Source organism: Phyllostomus hastatus, unplaced genomic scaffold (assembly GCF_019186645.2).
Source record: "Phyllostomus hastatus isolate PE091 unplaced genomic scaffold, TTU_PhHast_1.1 phas_contig_150, whole genome shotgun sequence".
NCBI classification, from domain to species: domain Eukaryota; kingdom Metazoa; phylum Chordata; class Mammalia; order Chiroptera; family Phyllostomidae; genus Phyllostomus; species Phyllostomus hastatus.
In genome coordinates this window covers 36,436,315-36,453,803 of record NW_025333611.1, presented here as the reverse complement: position 1 = coordinate 36,453,803, position 17,489 = coordinate 36,436,315, and the positions used below count along the sequence as shown (strand labels likewise).

The 17,489-nt window shown below is 42.0% G+C and overlaps 1 protein-coding gene across 1 annotated transcript in view; it reads left to right on the top strand.

The window, feature by feature from the left end:
- The first annotated feature begins 9,236 nt into the window (after nucleotides 1-9,236).
- Nucleotides 9,237-17,489, top strand: part of GCSAML (germinal center associated signaling and motility like) — a 41,477-nt gene continuing 33,224 nt past the window's right edge. The window contains exon 1 of the mRNA XM_045826332.1: nucleotides 9,237-9,309. Coding sequence (XP_045682288.1) covers nucleotides 9,281-9,309 — 29 coding nt within the window. The 5' untranslated portion in view covers nucleotides 9,237-9,280. The remainder of the gene's footprint in view (nucleotides 9,310-17,489) is intronic.

The window sequence follows — 17,489 nt, the reverse complement described above, 5'->3', positions numbered from 1 at the left end:
AGTGATATAGTCCTATTTATTTTTTCTCTTGTTTCCTTTACTTGGGGAGATAAATCCGATAAACTATTACTATGAGCAATGTATGAGATTTTTCTGTCTCTGTTTTCTTCTAGGATTTTTTATGGTTTCTGGTGTGACATTTAAGTCTTTGATCCACTCTGAATTTATTCTTGTGTGTGGTTTAAGAAGGTGATCTAATTTAATTTTTCTCCATGTATTTGTCCAATTTTCCCAACACCATTTATTGAATAAACTATCTTTGCCCATTGTATGTGCTTGCTTCCTCTATAGAATATAATTGACTATAAAGGTGTGAGTTTCAAGAAAAAGCTCAAATGAACAATCTAACTTTACACTTAAAGGAACTTGAAAGGGAACAACAAATAAAGCCCAAAGTGAGCAGAAAGAAGACAATGATAAAAATCAGAGCAGAAATAAAAGAAATATAGTCCAAAAAAGTGATACAAAAGATCAATGAATCCAAGAACTGTTTCTTTGAAAAGATAAACAAGATTGGCAAAATTTTAACTTGGCTCATCAAGACAAAAAAGAGAGGACCCAAATAAATAAAATCAGAAATGAAAGAGGAAAATGAAAACCAACACAAAAGAAATAGAAAGGATTGTAAGAAAATTTTATGAACAACTATATACCAACAAACAGGACAATCTGAACAAAATGGATAAATTTCTAGAAACATGCAGTCTTCCAAAACTAAATCAGGAAGAACCAGAGTATCTGAATTGACAGATTATACCTTGTGAAACTGAAGCAGTAATCAAAAAACTTCCAACAAACAAGAGCCTCGGACCAGAGGGCTTCACAGGTGAATTTTACCAAACATTCTAAGAAGAACTAACACCTCTTCATCTCAAACTATTTTATAAAATTCAAGAGGAGGGAAGGCTCCCAAACCCATTTTACTAGGCCAGCATTATCCGTATTCCAAAACCAGATAAAGGCACTACAAAGAAAGAAAATTATAGGCCAATATCCCTGATGAATATAAACACTAAAATTTTGAATAAAATATTAGCAAACTGAATACGTCAATGCATCAAAAGGCTTATACACCATGATCAAGTGGTATTTGTTCTGGGAATGCAAGGTTGGTACAACATTCACAAATCAATAAATGTGATTCACCACATCAAGAAAATGAGGGCTAAAAACCACATGATCATATTAACAGATGCAGAAAAATCATTTGATAAAACCCAGCACCCATTCATGATAAAAAAAAAAAAAACTCAGCAAGGTGGGCTTAGAGGGAACATATGTAAACATAGTAAAGGCCATATATGACAAATCCACTGCCAGCATTGTACTCAGTGGGCAAAACCTGCCATCATTCCCTTTAAGATCAGGAACAAGACAGGGATGTCTACTTTCACCTCTTTTATTCAACATAGTACTGGAAGTTCTAGTGATAGCAATCAGATAAAAAGAAGAAATAAAAGGCGTCTCGATTGGAAAAGAAGAAGTAAAACTCTCATTATTTGCAGATGATATGATACTGTACATAGAGAACCCCAAAGATTCCAGTAAGAAACTACTTGAACTAATAAATGAATTTAGCAGAGTAGCAGGATACAAATTAATATCCAGAAATCAGTTGCATTTTTACATGCCAGTAATGAACTAACAGAAAGTAAAATTAAGAAAACAATCCCATTCACAAATGTTTCAAAAAGAATAAAATACCAGCCCTGGCTGGCATAGCTCAGTGGATTGAGCGTGGGCTGTGAACCAAAGTGTCGCAGGTTCAATTCCCAGTAAGGGCACATGCCTGGGTTGCAGGCCACGGCCCCCAGCAACTGTACATTGATGTTTCTCTCTTTCTCCCTCCCTACCTTCCCTCTCTAAAAATAAATAAATAAAATCTTTAAAAAGAAAGAATAAAATACCTAGGAATAAACATAACCAAGGATGTCAAAGACCTGTATCAAAGAATTGTAAGACACTGAAAAAAGAAATTGAAGAAGATACAAATAAGTGGAAGCATATACTATGTTCATGGATAGGAAGAATTAACATCATTAAAGTGTCCATACTGCCCAAAGCAATCTATAGAGTCAACACAATTCCTATCAAGATTCCAATGGCATATTTCACAGAACTAGAACAAATATTTCAAAAATTTATATGGAACCACAAAAGACCCCTCATAGCAACAGTGATCCTGAGAATAAAGAACAAAGCTGGAGGAATCACACTGCCTGATATCAAACTATACTACAAGTCCACAGTAGTCAAAAGAGTATGGTACTGGTATAAAAACAGACACATTGGTCAATGGAACAGAGTAGAAAGCCCAGAAATTTTATTTTCATATTTTTTACTTACAGTTTGCAGTCAACTTATTTTGTATTAGTTTCAGGTATACAACATAGTGGCTAGACTATCAAATACTTCACAAAGTATTCCCCCAGATATTTCTAGTACCCACCTGGCACCAGACATAGTTATTAAACATAGGTTTATGTTCTTGTAGTGCCCTTAATTAGGTTTGGTATCTGAGTAATCCTGGCTTTATAAATGAGTTTAGGAGTGTTCTTTCATATTCAATTTTCTTTGAAAGTTTGAAAATGATTAGCAATAACTTTTATTTAATTGTTTGGTAAAATTCACCAGTGACCCCATCTGGTTCTGGGCTTTTCTGTTTGGGAGATTTTAAATTACTGATTAAATTTCCTTTTGACCACTTTTAGTAAAGTATTTTCTTCTTTATATGAATCTACACCTGCTTTCTTTGGTTATCTTTGCTTCAAATATCTTTTTCCAACCCTAACTCTCAGCCTATATATATTCTTAAAAAGGCCTTATGTCCATAAACAGCTTAAGGTTAAGGCTTCAACATATAAATTTATGGGGACACAATTCAGTCTTAGCATTATATATTCATATATTTTCTATTTGGCTAACATCATGTATGTAAGATATACTCTTCATTGATTTAGAGCTTTACTTTGCACTTTCCCTTTAACTCCTGGAGTTAAGTCTATTGTTGGAATTCATTATACTTTTGATATACACCATAGGACAGCATATATCAATTAGCACTATATTAGATTAATACTGTATTAATACTGTATTAGATTTTTACAATTATAAACAAAGCTTTAACAGTAATTCTTATAACTGTTATGATTATAAATGTAACACTTTTTACTAAATACAGTTGACTTACATTATTATATGAGTTTCAGGTGTATAAATGGTTATTCAGCATGTATATAATTATAATTTTTACACATATAAATTTTTCTGTATATAATATATGGGGGGGTGAGATTACTGAGTGTTACTAAATTCATTTTTGGGAAACACTTTAGATCAAAATTCAGACTTTCCAAACTTAGATGAAACATGATAATAAGCACTATAGAGATAATAAAAATTATTAGGTCTAAATTTCTTGACACACTTACAAATATAAATCAACTCAAAATTCATTCCTTGGAAAATTTAAACTATATAAACTTATTATCTTGTTATTGAAAATGAACTACAAATAAAGTGCACTGGGCACTACCCAGTGTTTTCCTAGGTGAGGAGGCCCAGTGAGACTCTTCCAATGCTGCCCCAGGGAAGATGCAGGGGCAGGACAACAGGCATGTGAGGTGCGAGGCGTTCATGCAGTGCCGAGAGCCACCAATCTCTCCAGATTCATAAGGTTTGACACAGAACCACCAAAATGGTCCCCAAGCGATTAATGCTTGTCTTTCAGCCCATGATGTTTCCCAAGGATAATGTACAGCAAATTGAAAATTAGTTCGGCCTATTACAAATACAAGAGGAGAATTTCAGACAAGATTAGCCATCGATGCTCCCTCACACTGTGGGCAGGACAGTGCTATCAAGGGACAGAAAACACTGAGAAGCAGCAGGGTCCCAGCCACTGAATATGAAAGCTGGAGTTTCCTAAGGTTGCAGGAACCGAATCCAGTGAGATTCCCTGGGCCTCGAAGGACCGGTAGGGCCAACAAGCTTTTCTCTATGAGCAGATAGCTCTCAAGCAAGGGGCATTTCTATAATATAAATTTTCTTTAATGCATTCACTTTCATTAGTCCAATATTTTTCCCTCAAGCTTTGCCAGAATAAGATTGTCAGGCACTCTGGCAAAAGTCACAGATTCTGTCCTCGTAACATGACCTATGATGTCCTCTGTCTAATCTTGTCCCCTGTGGAATGACAATGCAAATATTGTTGTTAAAAAATCACAAGAGCCCCTTGTTTTGATACTGCATTTTATTTGGACACGGAGCTAAATTCAGACAAAACTTATCCCCTAATTTTCACACAGATGCCAACCTCAAAAGCTTAATCTTAGGCGCTATTGTCTTCCCTAAAACAATTCTTAATCTGTTCTGAAAAAACCGAGAAGGATTGAAATCTTGGAAAAAATAAATTGAAACCTCATTTTAAAAGAAATTAGTAGTCAGACTTCCAGCCAAGATGGAGGCATAGGTAGATACACTGTGCCTCCTCACACAACCAAAAGAAGGACAAGAAATTTAAAAACAGAAAACAACCAGAACTGACAGAAAATTGAACTGTATGGAAGTCCGACAACCAAGGAGTTAAAATAGACATATTCATCCAGACTAGTAGGAAGAGTGGAGTCGGGCAGCCTGGCGGAGAGGACTCACAGCAAGGTGGAGGCTGAAGGACCAGGTCCCACATTTGGGTGCGGATAAACTGGGAGGAACAACTGGGGAGCGAGACAGACCCACAACCCAGGGTCCCAGTGGGGAAATAAAGCCTTAAACTTCTGACTGAAAACACCTGAGGGGCTTGAGGCGGTAGCGGGAGAAACTCCCAGCCTCACAGGAGAGTTCGTTGGAGAGACCCACAGGGTCTTAGAATGTACACAAACCCACCCACCCAGGAATCAGCACCAGAAGGGCCCACTTTGCTTATGTGAATCAGGGGAAGTGACTGAAATCCAGTAGAGAGTGGAGCAAGCGCCACTGTTCCCTCTTGGACCCCTCCCCCACATATAGCATCACAACGCAGCAATGGGGGTTGCTCTGCCCTGGTGAACACCTAAGATGGTCTGGATGAATGTGTCTATTTTAACTCCTTGGTTGTCGGACTGCATACAGTTCAATTTTCTGTCAGTACTGGTTGTTTTTTGTTTCTAAATTTTTATTGTCCTTATTTTAGTTGTGCGAGGAGGCACAGTGAGGAGGTGTACCTACGCCTCCATCTTGGCTGGAAATCCTATATAGCATGTTAATAGGAGAAAGGGAGGGGACAAAGGCCACTTACAATGGAGCAGATGATTTCTAGGAAAGATAAATGGGCCCCTAGGAGGCGAGAGGGGAGATATGATTGTTGCTGATGTCTGTCTAGGTGCAGCACAAACCTCTCACCTGTAATGAGTCAATCTTTCCTGTTGATGAAACTCCCGGGGTGGGGGTTTATGATAATCAAGGATTTGGGGAGGACCTGCTTTTAAGCAGATAATGAGGTGCAGAGAAAAGGCTTCACCTGCATTCGCCGATCCTCAAATGTCTGCATTATGCCACATCGGCATGTTTTGTGTTCCTACATAATCATCACTTTACCTTTCCCCAAATTTGAAACAAATTCTTTTTTTCAGACTACACATATAACAAAATTTAAATTTACTCAAGCAATGACACTGAAAACATTTGAAACCAAATGCCTGACTTGTTGGAATGTTAACTTTACCAGTGCTTACTGCGTTACTGGTCATTCCTGACTGACAAAATGCTGAGTCATACTTGAGACTCTGTGTCTCCCCACCCTGTGCTTGGGTGAGGAACTGGTTTTGGTTCCAGTCTTACCTGCAAGTGAGCAGGACCTAGCTGCTAACAGAAACCGTGTTACACTTCACATGCTCCTCCGTCTAGCTGTGCACCCTACAAAAGCAACTGAGACCCAATCTCTCACCCCGTGGGTGGGCTGACACAGGAACATTACAAAGAGCTGTAATTTCCATGGTGGAATATGTGCAACTAGTATTAGAACTCTTACACATGATCAGCAATGCCATGTCAAAGTTTATTTATAAGAATGTTCATTGCAGACTTGTTACAATAGAGAAATTGGAAGTAACCAAAGAAGAGGTTGGAGACGCTCATGACACAGTGAAGCCCTTTGCATCCACCAGTAGCAGGTCATCTCGGCCAGGCCCCACTTGGCCCAGGAGCCCCCTGTTCAAGCAAGGGTCCACCAGGCAGCTGCCCCAGCTCACCCACAGGAGCCGACACTTCTTATGAGGACTCCGCTGGCCCAGAACTGGCTTCATCTCACCTGCCCCAGCCCTTTGCCTACAGCTACTGCAATTCCTTCAGATGACCTCCTTCTCCCCAGGCCCCTCACTGACATAGAAAGATGCTTACAAAACTCTGGGATGAGGGACAAGTTGTCTTTTCTACCTAGTCATGCTGCTAGCAGTTTAGACTCCACATGCCCAGTCAGTCCTCTGGCTCAGTAAAACCTTATTTAACAAAGACTTCAGTCATGGAAGTTAAAGATTTTCAGTTTGACGGAGGAGCTATCTCACTGTGGTTTTGATGTGCATTCTCCGGGTGATCAGTGATGGTGAGCACCATTATTCCGTGAGCCTGCTGGCCATTTGTAAGTGTTCTCTGGAGACATGTCTAGTCAAGTATTTTGCCCACTTTCAAATTGAGTTGTTTTGATATTTTTGCTTTTTGTTTTGTTCTTAAGTCATAGGAGTGCCTTACATATTTTGGAAATTAACTGCTTTTCAGATATGCCATTTGCCATACTATTCACTTAAAATTTTGTCAAGAGGGGAAATATCATGTTAAGTGTTCTTTACACACACACACACACACACACACACACACATACACACACACGCCCCAAAAGGACACCAGGAAACTTGTGAAGGGGACGGGCATGTCTCTCTCCTTAACTGTGGTGATGGTATCAGGAATGTTCAAACCCATCAGATGGAATACACTAATAAATTCTGCCTGTGCATACCAATCACACCTCAGTAAAGCAGGGGAAGGGTCTTTGAAAACCTACTTACTGGTGCAGAAAGACACGTGTGCAGAGTGCTCTCCTTCCTGGAATTCTTTAGGCCAATGGGAGCGTGTGCGTTCACAGAGCAAAGACTAAATAGACATCAAAATGCACACGGGAATTTTTTCAGGGTACTAGGACTCTGGGTTACTTAAATGTTTTTTATGTTTTCTTATTTGCACTTTTTTAGATTTTCAATACCAAGCACCTAACAATTTAATAAGAAGAAAAACGTGTGTGATTAAATATTTGTCTTTGACAGCACATGGTGGGGCGATTGTCTTTTATCAGAGCAAACAGAAGGTACCGTGTGTCCTTTCTACATAAAGTTCTGATATGTGAAAACTAAACTAGTTGGTAGGCAGGAGACCAAGCAGAAAGAACCAGAGAAAGAGCAAGCGAGTAGAGATTATTACCAGGAGCCTGTCCAGGGTGGAAATGACCTGCATGGGGCGGGGCGGGGGAGGAGTGTGTGGAGGCATTGCCTTGAAAGGACTGTCTGTCCTTCCACACAGCACCAAGATTCCAGAGGAAGCTGCGTAGTTCGCAGCCCTGCTGTGTTCCTCAGTCGTCACAGCCACCGTCGCTGCAGAACACTTTCCTTCACTAGAAGCTCTCTTTTGCTTCTATTGCATTCCCTCCAGGGATGAGGTGGGTGACATCCTGATGGTTCATGGATCAGCCTTCCGTAGTAGAAACTGGAGACCTTTGGTGTGGTCCACACCTCTATCATTTAGTGGCTGGGACCTAATAGGGACCTACTTAATTGAGCATTTGGGGATTGATGAGTTTATTTGTGATTAATAAATGGTTTATTGCTGTGGTTCTCAAACGTTAGCAGGCAACAGGAAGAAGCCCCAGAGTTTCTGATTCCACAGGTGTGAGCTAGGACCTGGAATTCGCATTTCTAACAAGGTGACAGGTGCCCAGTGCTGCTGGTCTGGCCCCAGGGCGAGGGAATCCCTGGTCTAGCATCCAGCTGCTCAAGGGGCCAGCAGCAGTGGCATCGGCTGCAAACTTGTGAGAAAGGCAGAACATCAACCTGGTTTGGCAGCATCAGAACCTGCGTCTAACAGGGTCCTCACATGATTGGTGTGGACGTGAAACCCTGGGGAGTGGGGCTCTGGAAAAGAGGGTCTGCCAAGTGAATCAGATGAAGCAAACACTAGTAACGGGGTGTGTGACAGTCCCGTTCCTGTCATAATTTTTCTCAAGCTTATGATTAAAACAAAATTTAGAAAGAACCATAAGGCACTTGAACCTCTGAGCTCTGACGATGAGTAGGGGTAAATTAAATTTCATCAACCTTGGTATCCTTATTTGAAAAATATTTTAAAAATTGGAATAGTTGAACACAAAGTTACTGAATTCAGGAAGCCAGTTTCATGTTGGTTGAAAACTGCAGGGAGCCAGGCACCTGCCTGCACTCTGCTGGGCGGCAGGCACCATGAATAAGCTGTTTCATTCCCCCATCAGCAGTGGCTAGGAGTCAGCAGCCAGCGAATTGCCTGCCTTATCACTGCAGCCAGCCTGTGCTCTGTGGCTGTGCCGGGTGGTGCAGGGGAGGAAGTGGGGACCAGATGGGGCAGATGGGTCTGTCAGGCCCTGGCTCCTTCCCCTGGCGGCCTTAGCCTTGGAACAATGGGAAGAATGCCTGCTCCGTGGCCCACCTCGAACAACATGAAGACCACACTCCTTTCTTTCTTGGAAGTCTTGTCTTTTGAAGTGTCAGACCTCTGAGGAAGGACCTTACAGATGATTTGATTTTCATGACTTGGGGAACACACTGAGATTTTCTTTCTTTTTGCTTTTTTTTTTCTTACAAGACACTTTCTTCTTGTGTTTGGAAGAGGAAAGAGGACAAAGTGTTGGGAGTCTTGACATCAGATTTCTGAGGAATAGGTAAGCCCCTACCCCGCCTGATCCTGCAATCCTGGGATTTCCTTGAAAGCCGAGTGACCCCAGAGTGTTAGGTTTATTCTCTCACGCTTCAGTCTCCTGTTTTCCCACACTTGTGTGCATGTGCGCACACACCAAAGCGTGCCTTCCTCCTCCCCTTCCCTCCCCTCCCCTTCTGAATGGTTCCCTCCTTCTCTAACACACCCATCCCCTGGGCTGGTGGTTGGCAGGAGCACAAGCCAGTGGTCAGATGCCACATCCGGCCTCGCGTTGTGCTTTTCGTTGCTTTGGTCGAGACCACCCAAAGTGGAGTGCAACTCAGGAGCTGAGAGGCCGAGTCGTGCTGGCAGGATGGGAAATTGTCTCCTGAGAAAAGTCCGGTGAGTCCTGACTCTGGGCCCTGACCTTCTCTGGAGAAAGAGAACAGGGGGGAGGAGGCTGGGCTTGCACACTTGGAAGGGTGGGGCATTTGTGCTCAAGAAGGCTTAACCTTGACAGCATCCTCCAAGAACACACAGTGGCCCCCTGCCCGTCACTCCTTCCCCTTCCTTGCTTTGGAACCGGGGTAGGCCGCCAGTTCACTTGACTCCTGAAGAGTCAGAACCTGTCTTTACTCATCAAGGTAGAGAGATTATCTTCCCATTCACCAGCTTTAAGGGCAGCCCCTTGAATAAACAGGTTCTTGAAACTATGGATGCAAAATCATGCACTCAAATGTTTTTGATTTAAGTAGTGACTTTCACCTCTCTACTTTTCAAGTGCTTTTGAAGTTGTAAAACAGATATGGATAACAGGCATTTTTTTACATCTTTCTTAAAGAATTGTCTCCTGAGCACCCTACTCTGCATTCGCTCTCCCTGACCCTGCCAGTCTTGGTATGTTGTTATCTAAGAAGACTAGTTTTTACATTTACATATAATTGACACATAACACTGTGTAAGTCTAAGGTGTGTACAGTGCATTGATTTGGTACATTTATATATTATAATATGACAGTTTTAATACAATGTGCCTTGGAGAAAGCCTCTTTGGATTGAGGTTATTTGGTGTTCCATTTGCTTCTTGGATTCAAGGATCGAGCAGCTCTTTCCATAGGTTTGGAAAGTTCTCATCCACTATTTGTTTGAACAGACTCTCCATTCCCCTCTCTCTCTCTCCTTCTTTTGGAATGCCTGTTGTTCTCATATTGCTCTTTCTGATGGAGTCAGACAGTTCTCATAGGATCTTTCATTTATTTTTATGCTCAAGTCTCTCTCTTCTTTTCTCTGAGTCATTTCTAGATTTCTATCTCCAATATCATGAATCCTTTTCTCCATCTGGTCAGCTGTATTTCCTGTGCTCACTAGTTCATTCTTGATCTCTTTTATTGGGTTCTTCATCTTCAGAATTCCTGTTTGGTTCTTTTCTAAAGTTTAAATCTCTATGGTAAAGTACTTGTTTCATTCATTGACTTGTTTTCTGAGCACATTAAATTGCCTATCTGTATTTTCTTGATCTTGTTGAGTATTCTCAGAACTATAACCTTGAATTCTCTATTATTTATATTGCATATCTTCATGTCTTTATGGTTTTTTTTCTGGAAATTTTTCATTTTCTTTCTGAGCTGCCACTTGATCTTGGTTATTCATTGTATTTGATGGATTCCTTCTCTGTGTAGGTTTTTAATATGAAAAGATCTTTCTCTTCTTTTCTAATAGGTGGTGCTGAATCACAAGTGTGTTTGTTTGAGATTTTTAAAAATTTATGTATTTTTAGAAAGAGGGGAAGGGAGGGAGAAAGAGATGGAAAGAAATGTCAATGTGTGGTTCCCTTTTGTGTACCCCCAAGTGAGGACCTGGCCTGCAGCCCAGGCATATGCCCTGACTGGGCATTGAACCTGTGACCCTTTGGTTCACAGGCCAGCACTCAATCCACTGAGCCACATGAACCAGGACACAAGTTTGTTTGTTTGTTTTGAAGTATATTTTATTGATTATGCTATTACAGTTGTCCCATTTTTTCCTCTCCTCTTTATTCCCCTCTGTCCTGCACCTGTTCTCCCACCAGCTTTCCCTTACCCCCTCAGTTCATGTCAATGAGTCATACATATAAGTTCTTTGGCTTCTACATTTCCCACACTATTCTTAACCTCCCCCTGTCTATTTTGTACCTACCATTTAAGCTTCATATTCCCCATACCTTTTCCCTCATTCTCTCCCCTCCCTCGCCTCACTGATAGCCCTCCCTGTGATCTCCATTTCTGTGGTTCTATTCCTGTTCTAGTTGTTAGCTTAGTTTGTTTTGGTTTTTGTTAATTTTTAGGTTCAGTTGTTGCTAGTTGTGAGTTAGTTGTCATTTTACTGTTCATATGTTTTATCTTCTTTTTCTTAGAGAAGTCCCTTTAACATTTCATAGAATAAGCAATTGGTGATGATGAACTCCTCTAACTTGACCTTATCTGGGAGGCACTTTATCTGTCCTTACATTCTAAATGATAGCTCTGCTAGATAGAGTAATCTCGGGTGTGACTGCCTTGCATGACTTTGAATACTTCTTTCCAGCCCCTTCTTGCCTGTAAGATTTCTTTTATGAAGTCAGCTGGTAGCCTTATGGGAACTCCTTTGTAGGCAACTGTCTCCTTTTCTCATGCTGCTTTTAAGATTCTCTCCCTACCTTTAATCTTGGCCAATGTAATTATGATGTGTCTCTGTGTGTGCTTTCTTGAGTCCAACTTCTTTGGGACTCTCTGAGCTTCCTGGACTTCCTGGAAGTCTATTTCTTTTGCCAGATTGGGGGAGTTCTCCATCATTATTTGTTCAAATAAGTTTTCAACTTCTTGCTTTTCCTCTTCTCCTTCTGGAATCCCTATTATTTGAATGTTGTAAAGTTTAAAGTTGTCCTGGAGGTTCTTAAGCCTCTCCTCATTTTTTTTTTGAATTCTTGTTTCTTCATTCTGTTCTGGTTGAATGTTTATTTCTTCCTTCTGCTCCCAATCAGTGATTTGAGTCTTGGTTTCCTTCCCTTCACTGTATATTTTTGGTTATTTCACTTCGCATAGCCTTCACTTCTTCCTTTATTTTTTGACCATAGTCAACTATTTCTGTGAGCATCCTGATTACCAGTGTTTTGAACTGTGCATCTGATAGGTTGGTTAGCTCTTCATTGCTTAGTTGTTTTTTTCTGGAGTTTGATATATTCTTTCATTTGGGCCTTATTTCTTTGTTTTGGTGCACCTGTTTGGTTGTAAGGGGCAGAGCCTTAGGCATTCACCAGGGCAGGGCAACCCACGTTGTAGCACTATATGTGGGCAAGGGGTCCAAGAGGAAACAATGAGGCTTGCTCAGCTCTTGGCTGGTTTTCAATCACTTCCCCCACTACCCACAAGCAAATTGGGCCCTTCTGGTGCTGATTCCCTGGTGGTTGAGTTTGTGTATATCCTAAGACCCTGTGGGTCTCTCCAACGAACTCTCCTGTGAGGCTGGGAGTTTCTCCCACCACCACAACACACACAGGATTTTTCAGCCAGAGGTTTTGAGGCTTTATTTCCCAAAAGTTTTCTTTTGTGAAATCAGCTGATAGCCTTATGGGAACTTCTTTGTAGGCAACTATCTCCTTTTCTCTTGCTGCTTTTAAGATTCTCTCCTTCTCTTTAATCTTGGGTAATGTAATTATGATGTGTCTCGGTGTGTGCTTCCTTGGGTCCATCTTCTGGAACCCTGGGTTGCATGGTCTGTCTCGGCCACCCCCCCCCCCGCATTTGTTCCTCCTGGTTTATCTGCATGCAAATGTGGCACCTCCTGGTCTGCCAGCTGCCACCTCACCCATCCCGGTCCTCCAGCTGCCACCTTGCCACACATCCTCCTGCCCTGGCTGCCATCTCCACCCCTCCTACCAGTCTGGTGAATGTTTCTTCTTTAATTCCTTGATTGTTGGACTTCCTTATGGTTCAATTTTCTCACAGTTCCGGTTATTTTTTAAGTTTTTGTGTTGTCCTTCTATTGGCTGTGGAAGGAAGCAAAGTGTATCTACCTACACCTCCATCTTGGCTGGAAATCCTGAATCACAAGTTTTTAGCTCTGTGAAATTCCATTGTTATCTCCTGCAGCCAGATGCTGCCATCAGTGTAGCAGGGATTCATGCAGGTGGTGTGGGCTGGAGGAACAAAGACAACTTTTATGGTTTTTAAAAAATATATTTTATTGATTGTGCTATTACAGTTGTCCCATTTCCCCCCTTCATTCCCCTCCACCCTGCACACCCCCTCCCACCCACATTCCCCACCTTTAGTTCATGTTCATGTGTCATTAAGTTCTTTAGCTTCTACATTTCCCATACTATTCTTGCCCACCCCCACCCCACTGTCTATTTTCTACCTACCATCTATGCTACTTATTCTCTGTACCTTTTCCCCCTCTCTCCCCCTCCCACTCCCCTGTTGCTATCCCTCCATGTGATCTCCATTTCTGTGGTTCTATTCCTGTTCTAGTTGTTCGCTTAGTTTGTTTTTGTTTTAGGTGTGCTTGTTAATAGCTGTGAGTTTGTTGTCATTTTACTGTTCATATTTTTTATCTCCTTTTTCTTAGAGAAGTTCCTTTAACATTTCATATAATAAGGGCTTGGTGATGATGAACTCCTTTAACTTGACCTTATCTGAGAAGCACTTTATCTGCCCTTCCATTCTAAATGAAAGTTTTTCTGGATAGAGCAATCTTGGATGTAGGTCCTTGGCTTTCATGACTTGGAATACTTCTTTCCAGCCCCTTCTTTCCTGCAAGGTCTCTTCTGAGAAATCAGCTGACAGTCTGATGGGAACTCTTTTGTAGGTGACTGTCTCCTTATCTCTTGCTGTTCTAGGATTCTCTCCTTCATTTTAATCTTGGGTAATGTAATTATGATGTGCTTTGGTGTGTTCCTTCTTCTTTGGGACTCTCTGAGCTCCCTGGACTTCCTGGAATTTCCTCAAATTTCCTTTGGAAGTTCTCCTTTATTATATGTTCAAATAAGTTTTCCATTTGTTGTTCTTCCTCTTCTCCTTCTGGTACCCATATAATTCAGATGTTGTAACATTTCAAGATGTCCTGGAGGTTTCTAAGCCTCTCCTCATTTTTTTGAATTCTTATTTCTTCATTCTTTTCTGATTGTATGGTTTTTTTCTTCTTTCTGGTCCACTCCATTGACTTGAGACCCAGTTTTCTTTCTATTACTATTGGTGTCCTGTGTATTTTTCCTCATTTCACTTAGTGTAGCCTTCATTTGTTCATCTAATTTGAGACCAAAATCAACCAATTCTGTGAGCATCCTGATCACCAGTGCTTTGAACTGTGTATCTGATAGGTTGGCTATCTCTTGGTTGCTTAAAGTATTGGCTCTGGGCTTTGATTTGCTCTTCCATTTGAACCTTTTTTTTTTTTGGTCTTGTTGCACCTATTATGTAGTGAGGGGCGGAGCCTTAGGCGTTCTCCAGGGCGGGGCCCCCCAGTTACTGGGATGTGACACTGTATGTGGGGGCTGGGTCAGAGACATGTTCTCTCTTAGCAGGTTTCTTGATAAAACTGGATTTTTAGAACAAAGTGCACAAATGGGCCTGAGAAGGTTTAGAAGCCTGACTAAAGTCTGTCCAAGAAAATAATCTCAGTCAGCCATTGCAAATAGCCATTCTTACCAAATATCTAATGCTTCATTTTTTATTGCCCAGAAAACCTAAATGTTGGTGTATTGAAATTTGTTGAGTTTTTGCTTCATGAGGAGCGCTTTTGGGTATTTATTTATTTATTTATTTATTAAGCTTTTTCTATTTTAATCTACAAGAAATATTCAGAAACAGATCAAAAGAGCATTTATTTCTTATAATGGAAGTGTGGCTTCTTATGCTTTCCATCTAAATTAGGGGTAAAAATCCCAAGTTACTTTATTTTCAATGAGATATAAGTATAAAGTAATATTAAACATCTATACGAAATCAATCCTTTCTTCAGCCCAGTTCTACACAGAAGTACAAACAGTGAAAATTCATGATGTTGTGTGAAAACAGTGACTCTTGATAATATAGACTCAGTTATAGATTTTAATTCACAAATATATATATATGTATATGCACACACACACTTTGTGTAGACAACTGTATGAAAATAGTCACAGTACCTGAGACACGAAGCAGCCCATCTTCCCTGACCTGGCACCCTATTACAGGGAAGATTAGTCTCTGATGCTTCACAAACACTTTTGAAGTTCAGGGTGGCCTTAGTCTCTACTGATCCCCTGCAGCCTCCAGCGTTTCAGGCTGACCATGCAGCTCGGGAGGAGCTGTGATCTATAATCCACTTTGCTTCTTTATGTCCCGCCTTCTCTAGATCTGGGAGTTTTCTGACCAGAGCTTGGTGGCTCACTCTGTCGCTGGCCAGGAGGCCTCCTCCTCAGTGCCTGGGAACCGGCGCAACTGATTCCTTCAGACGCCTTCCAAGGGCTTATAAAACGGCTTTGCCGGTCAGTATGGTATCTCATTTTTTGATGTATGTCCCAGGAACATATAGATCAGCTTCTTCTTGACTCTTACCGGGCACGCCCAAGAGTGCTAAAACTTTATAACCCCCACCACCAGCCAGGGTAATGTAGTCTGGTTTCCAAAAGTCTGGAGAGCAAATGGCTTGACCATCTGGGAATGGAAGCCAGACCCAAGATCCCTGGGCTCTTCTCACTGGAGGAAGTGCGGGCTGTCACATTTAACCCAGCACTTCCCTTTGCCCAAGCCCCATATTCAGAAAACGGCTTATGCATTACTCCTAGGACAGGCTTACCATGTATACAGCCACACACCCCACAGCAGTAACATACTCCTGAAGACCCTCCGTGTATTCCTGTGCAACATCAAGTGAGTCAGTCCAGACAGCAGCACTTTCTGCTGCTACCTCTCTAGGGTAGCTATTTCCTTCAGGACGGCCTGGGTAATTTTAAGGTCCCTAAGATAAAGCCCTGATGTTCCTCCCTATTTATCTGCACATTAGAGAAGGCAGTCTTGAGCAGGTAGAACATCTTGCAGTTGGATAGCATGTCCTCTTGGTCATCTTGTCATGGGTTGTGTTGCATGTCTTCCCTTTGAACTTCTCCTGGAGGACCTTGCTCTCGTGGACACGCCTCTCACTCCGTTGCCACCGTGGCCAGCATCTGGCGCAGGTTCAGGGGGTGCCACCATGGACTGCGCAGGGCGGGGTACTCGCTGCTCAGGCGGAAGAGGCTGAAGCAGCTGACCAGGAAGCCCAAGTAGAGGTGGTAGAGCACACCGAGTCCCAGCGGGCAGAATGCAGGGACAGGCAGAGTCCCGTGTGGCCCACCGTGCGGGAGGCCTGGTGCTCCCAGCAGCGGCCCTCCAAGGCCGCCCTGCAGCCACACTCGCTGCACTGCTGCACTCGGGGCCAGCTCTGCAATGCTGTGCTGCGTCGCTCCTTCCCGGGAACAGCCAAGTGCCCCGCACAGCGCACCTGCACCTTCCAGCTATCTGAGCTTTGCCGGGGCAGCACGGTCCAGCTCCACAGCCGGCTGGTGGGTCTCCTGTCCACGTTAGCCAATCACCGGGAGGTGAAAAGGGGTTTTCTTTTTTAAATAACTAAATTTCCTTTAACTGACTTCTACAATAAAGTACAATTTGCACAAAATGAAATGAGCCAATTTTAAGGGTAACACTTGCTGAGTGTTACAAATGTACACCCGCATAACCCGCACTCCATCCGGTCGTGATGTTCAACTGTTTGATCATCTCGGAAAATTCCCTTCTGCCTCTTCTCTATCACCTGCAAACTCTGTCCCGATTTTTATACCTATCTTTGCCTCTTCATAAATGGACCCCAGGTGCTTGCTCGAGTCTGTCTTCTCTCCGTCACCATTAACGCCGGGAGAGGCCGCTCCCGCGCTGTGCGCTCCACATCCGTGGCTCCTTTCCAACGCGGAGTCCCGCAGGGTCTGCCTGCTGTGTGCGAATTACGGAAGCAGCGTTACACTTTCTCCTACTGACGGCTTCTGAGTTGCTTCCAGTTGGGGGCTCTCATGAATAAAGCTACTAAAATAGTCCTCTGTAAATATTTGTGGATGTGTTTTCTTTTCTCTTAGTTAATTTCCTACGAGTAGAATTGCTGGTTTATTCTTCCAGGTCTTAATGAAGAAGTTTTCCCAACTCTTTTGTGACAAAATTATTATTCTGAATTTCCTTCAACTGACTCTCTCCTTAGATATTTAATCCTTATTAGAACATGGCATGATATAGGGGTTTTGATTTTTTCCCCCTCTCCAAATAGCCAGATGTTGCCATTCCATCTCTTAGAAGATCCATTCTTTTCCCATTGAGTTGTGGTTCCTTTATTACATATCAAGTTTCTACTTATAGATGGATCTGTTTCTTTGCGTTTATATTGGCCAGTTTCTTGTATTCCTTTACTAGTGGCATACTGTTTTGATTATTATGATTGTAATGTGACTTGGCATCCAATTGAGGACATCACAGAGGTTTGGCACAGGGAATATAAACCACGGTAGATTTTTTTCCCTCCAGTTTGATGGGTTCCAATATAAATAATTGGGTGTTTGGGAAATC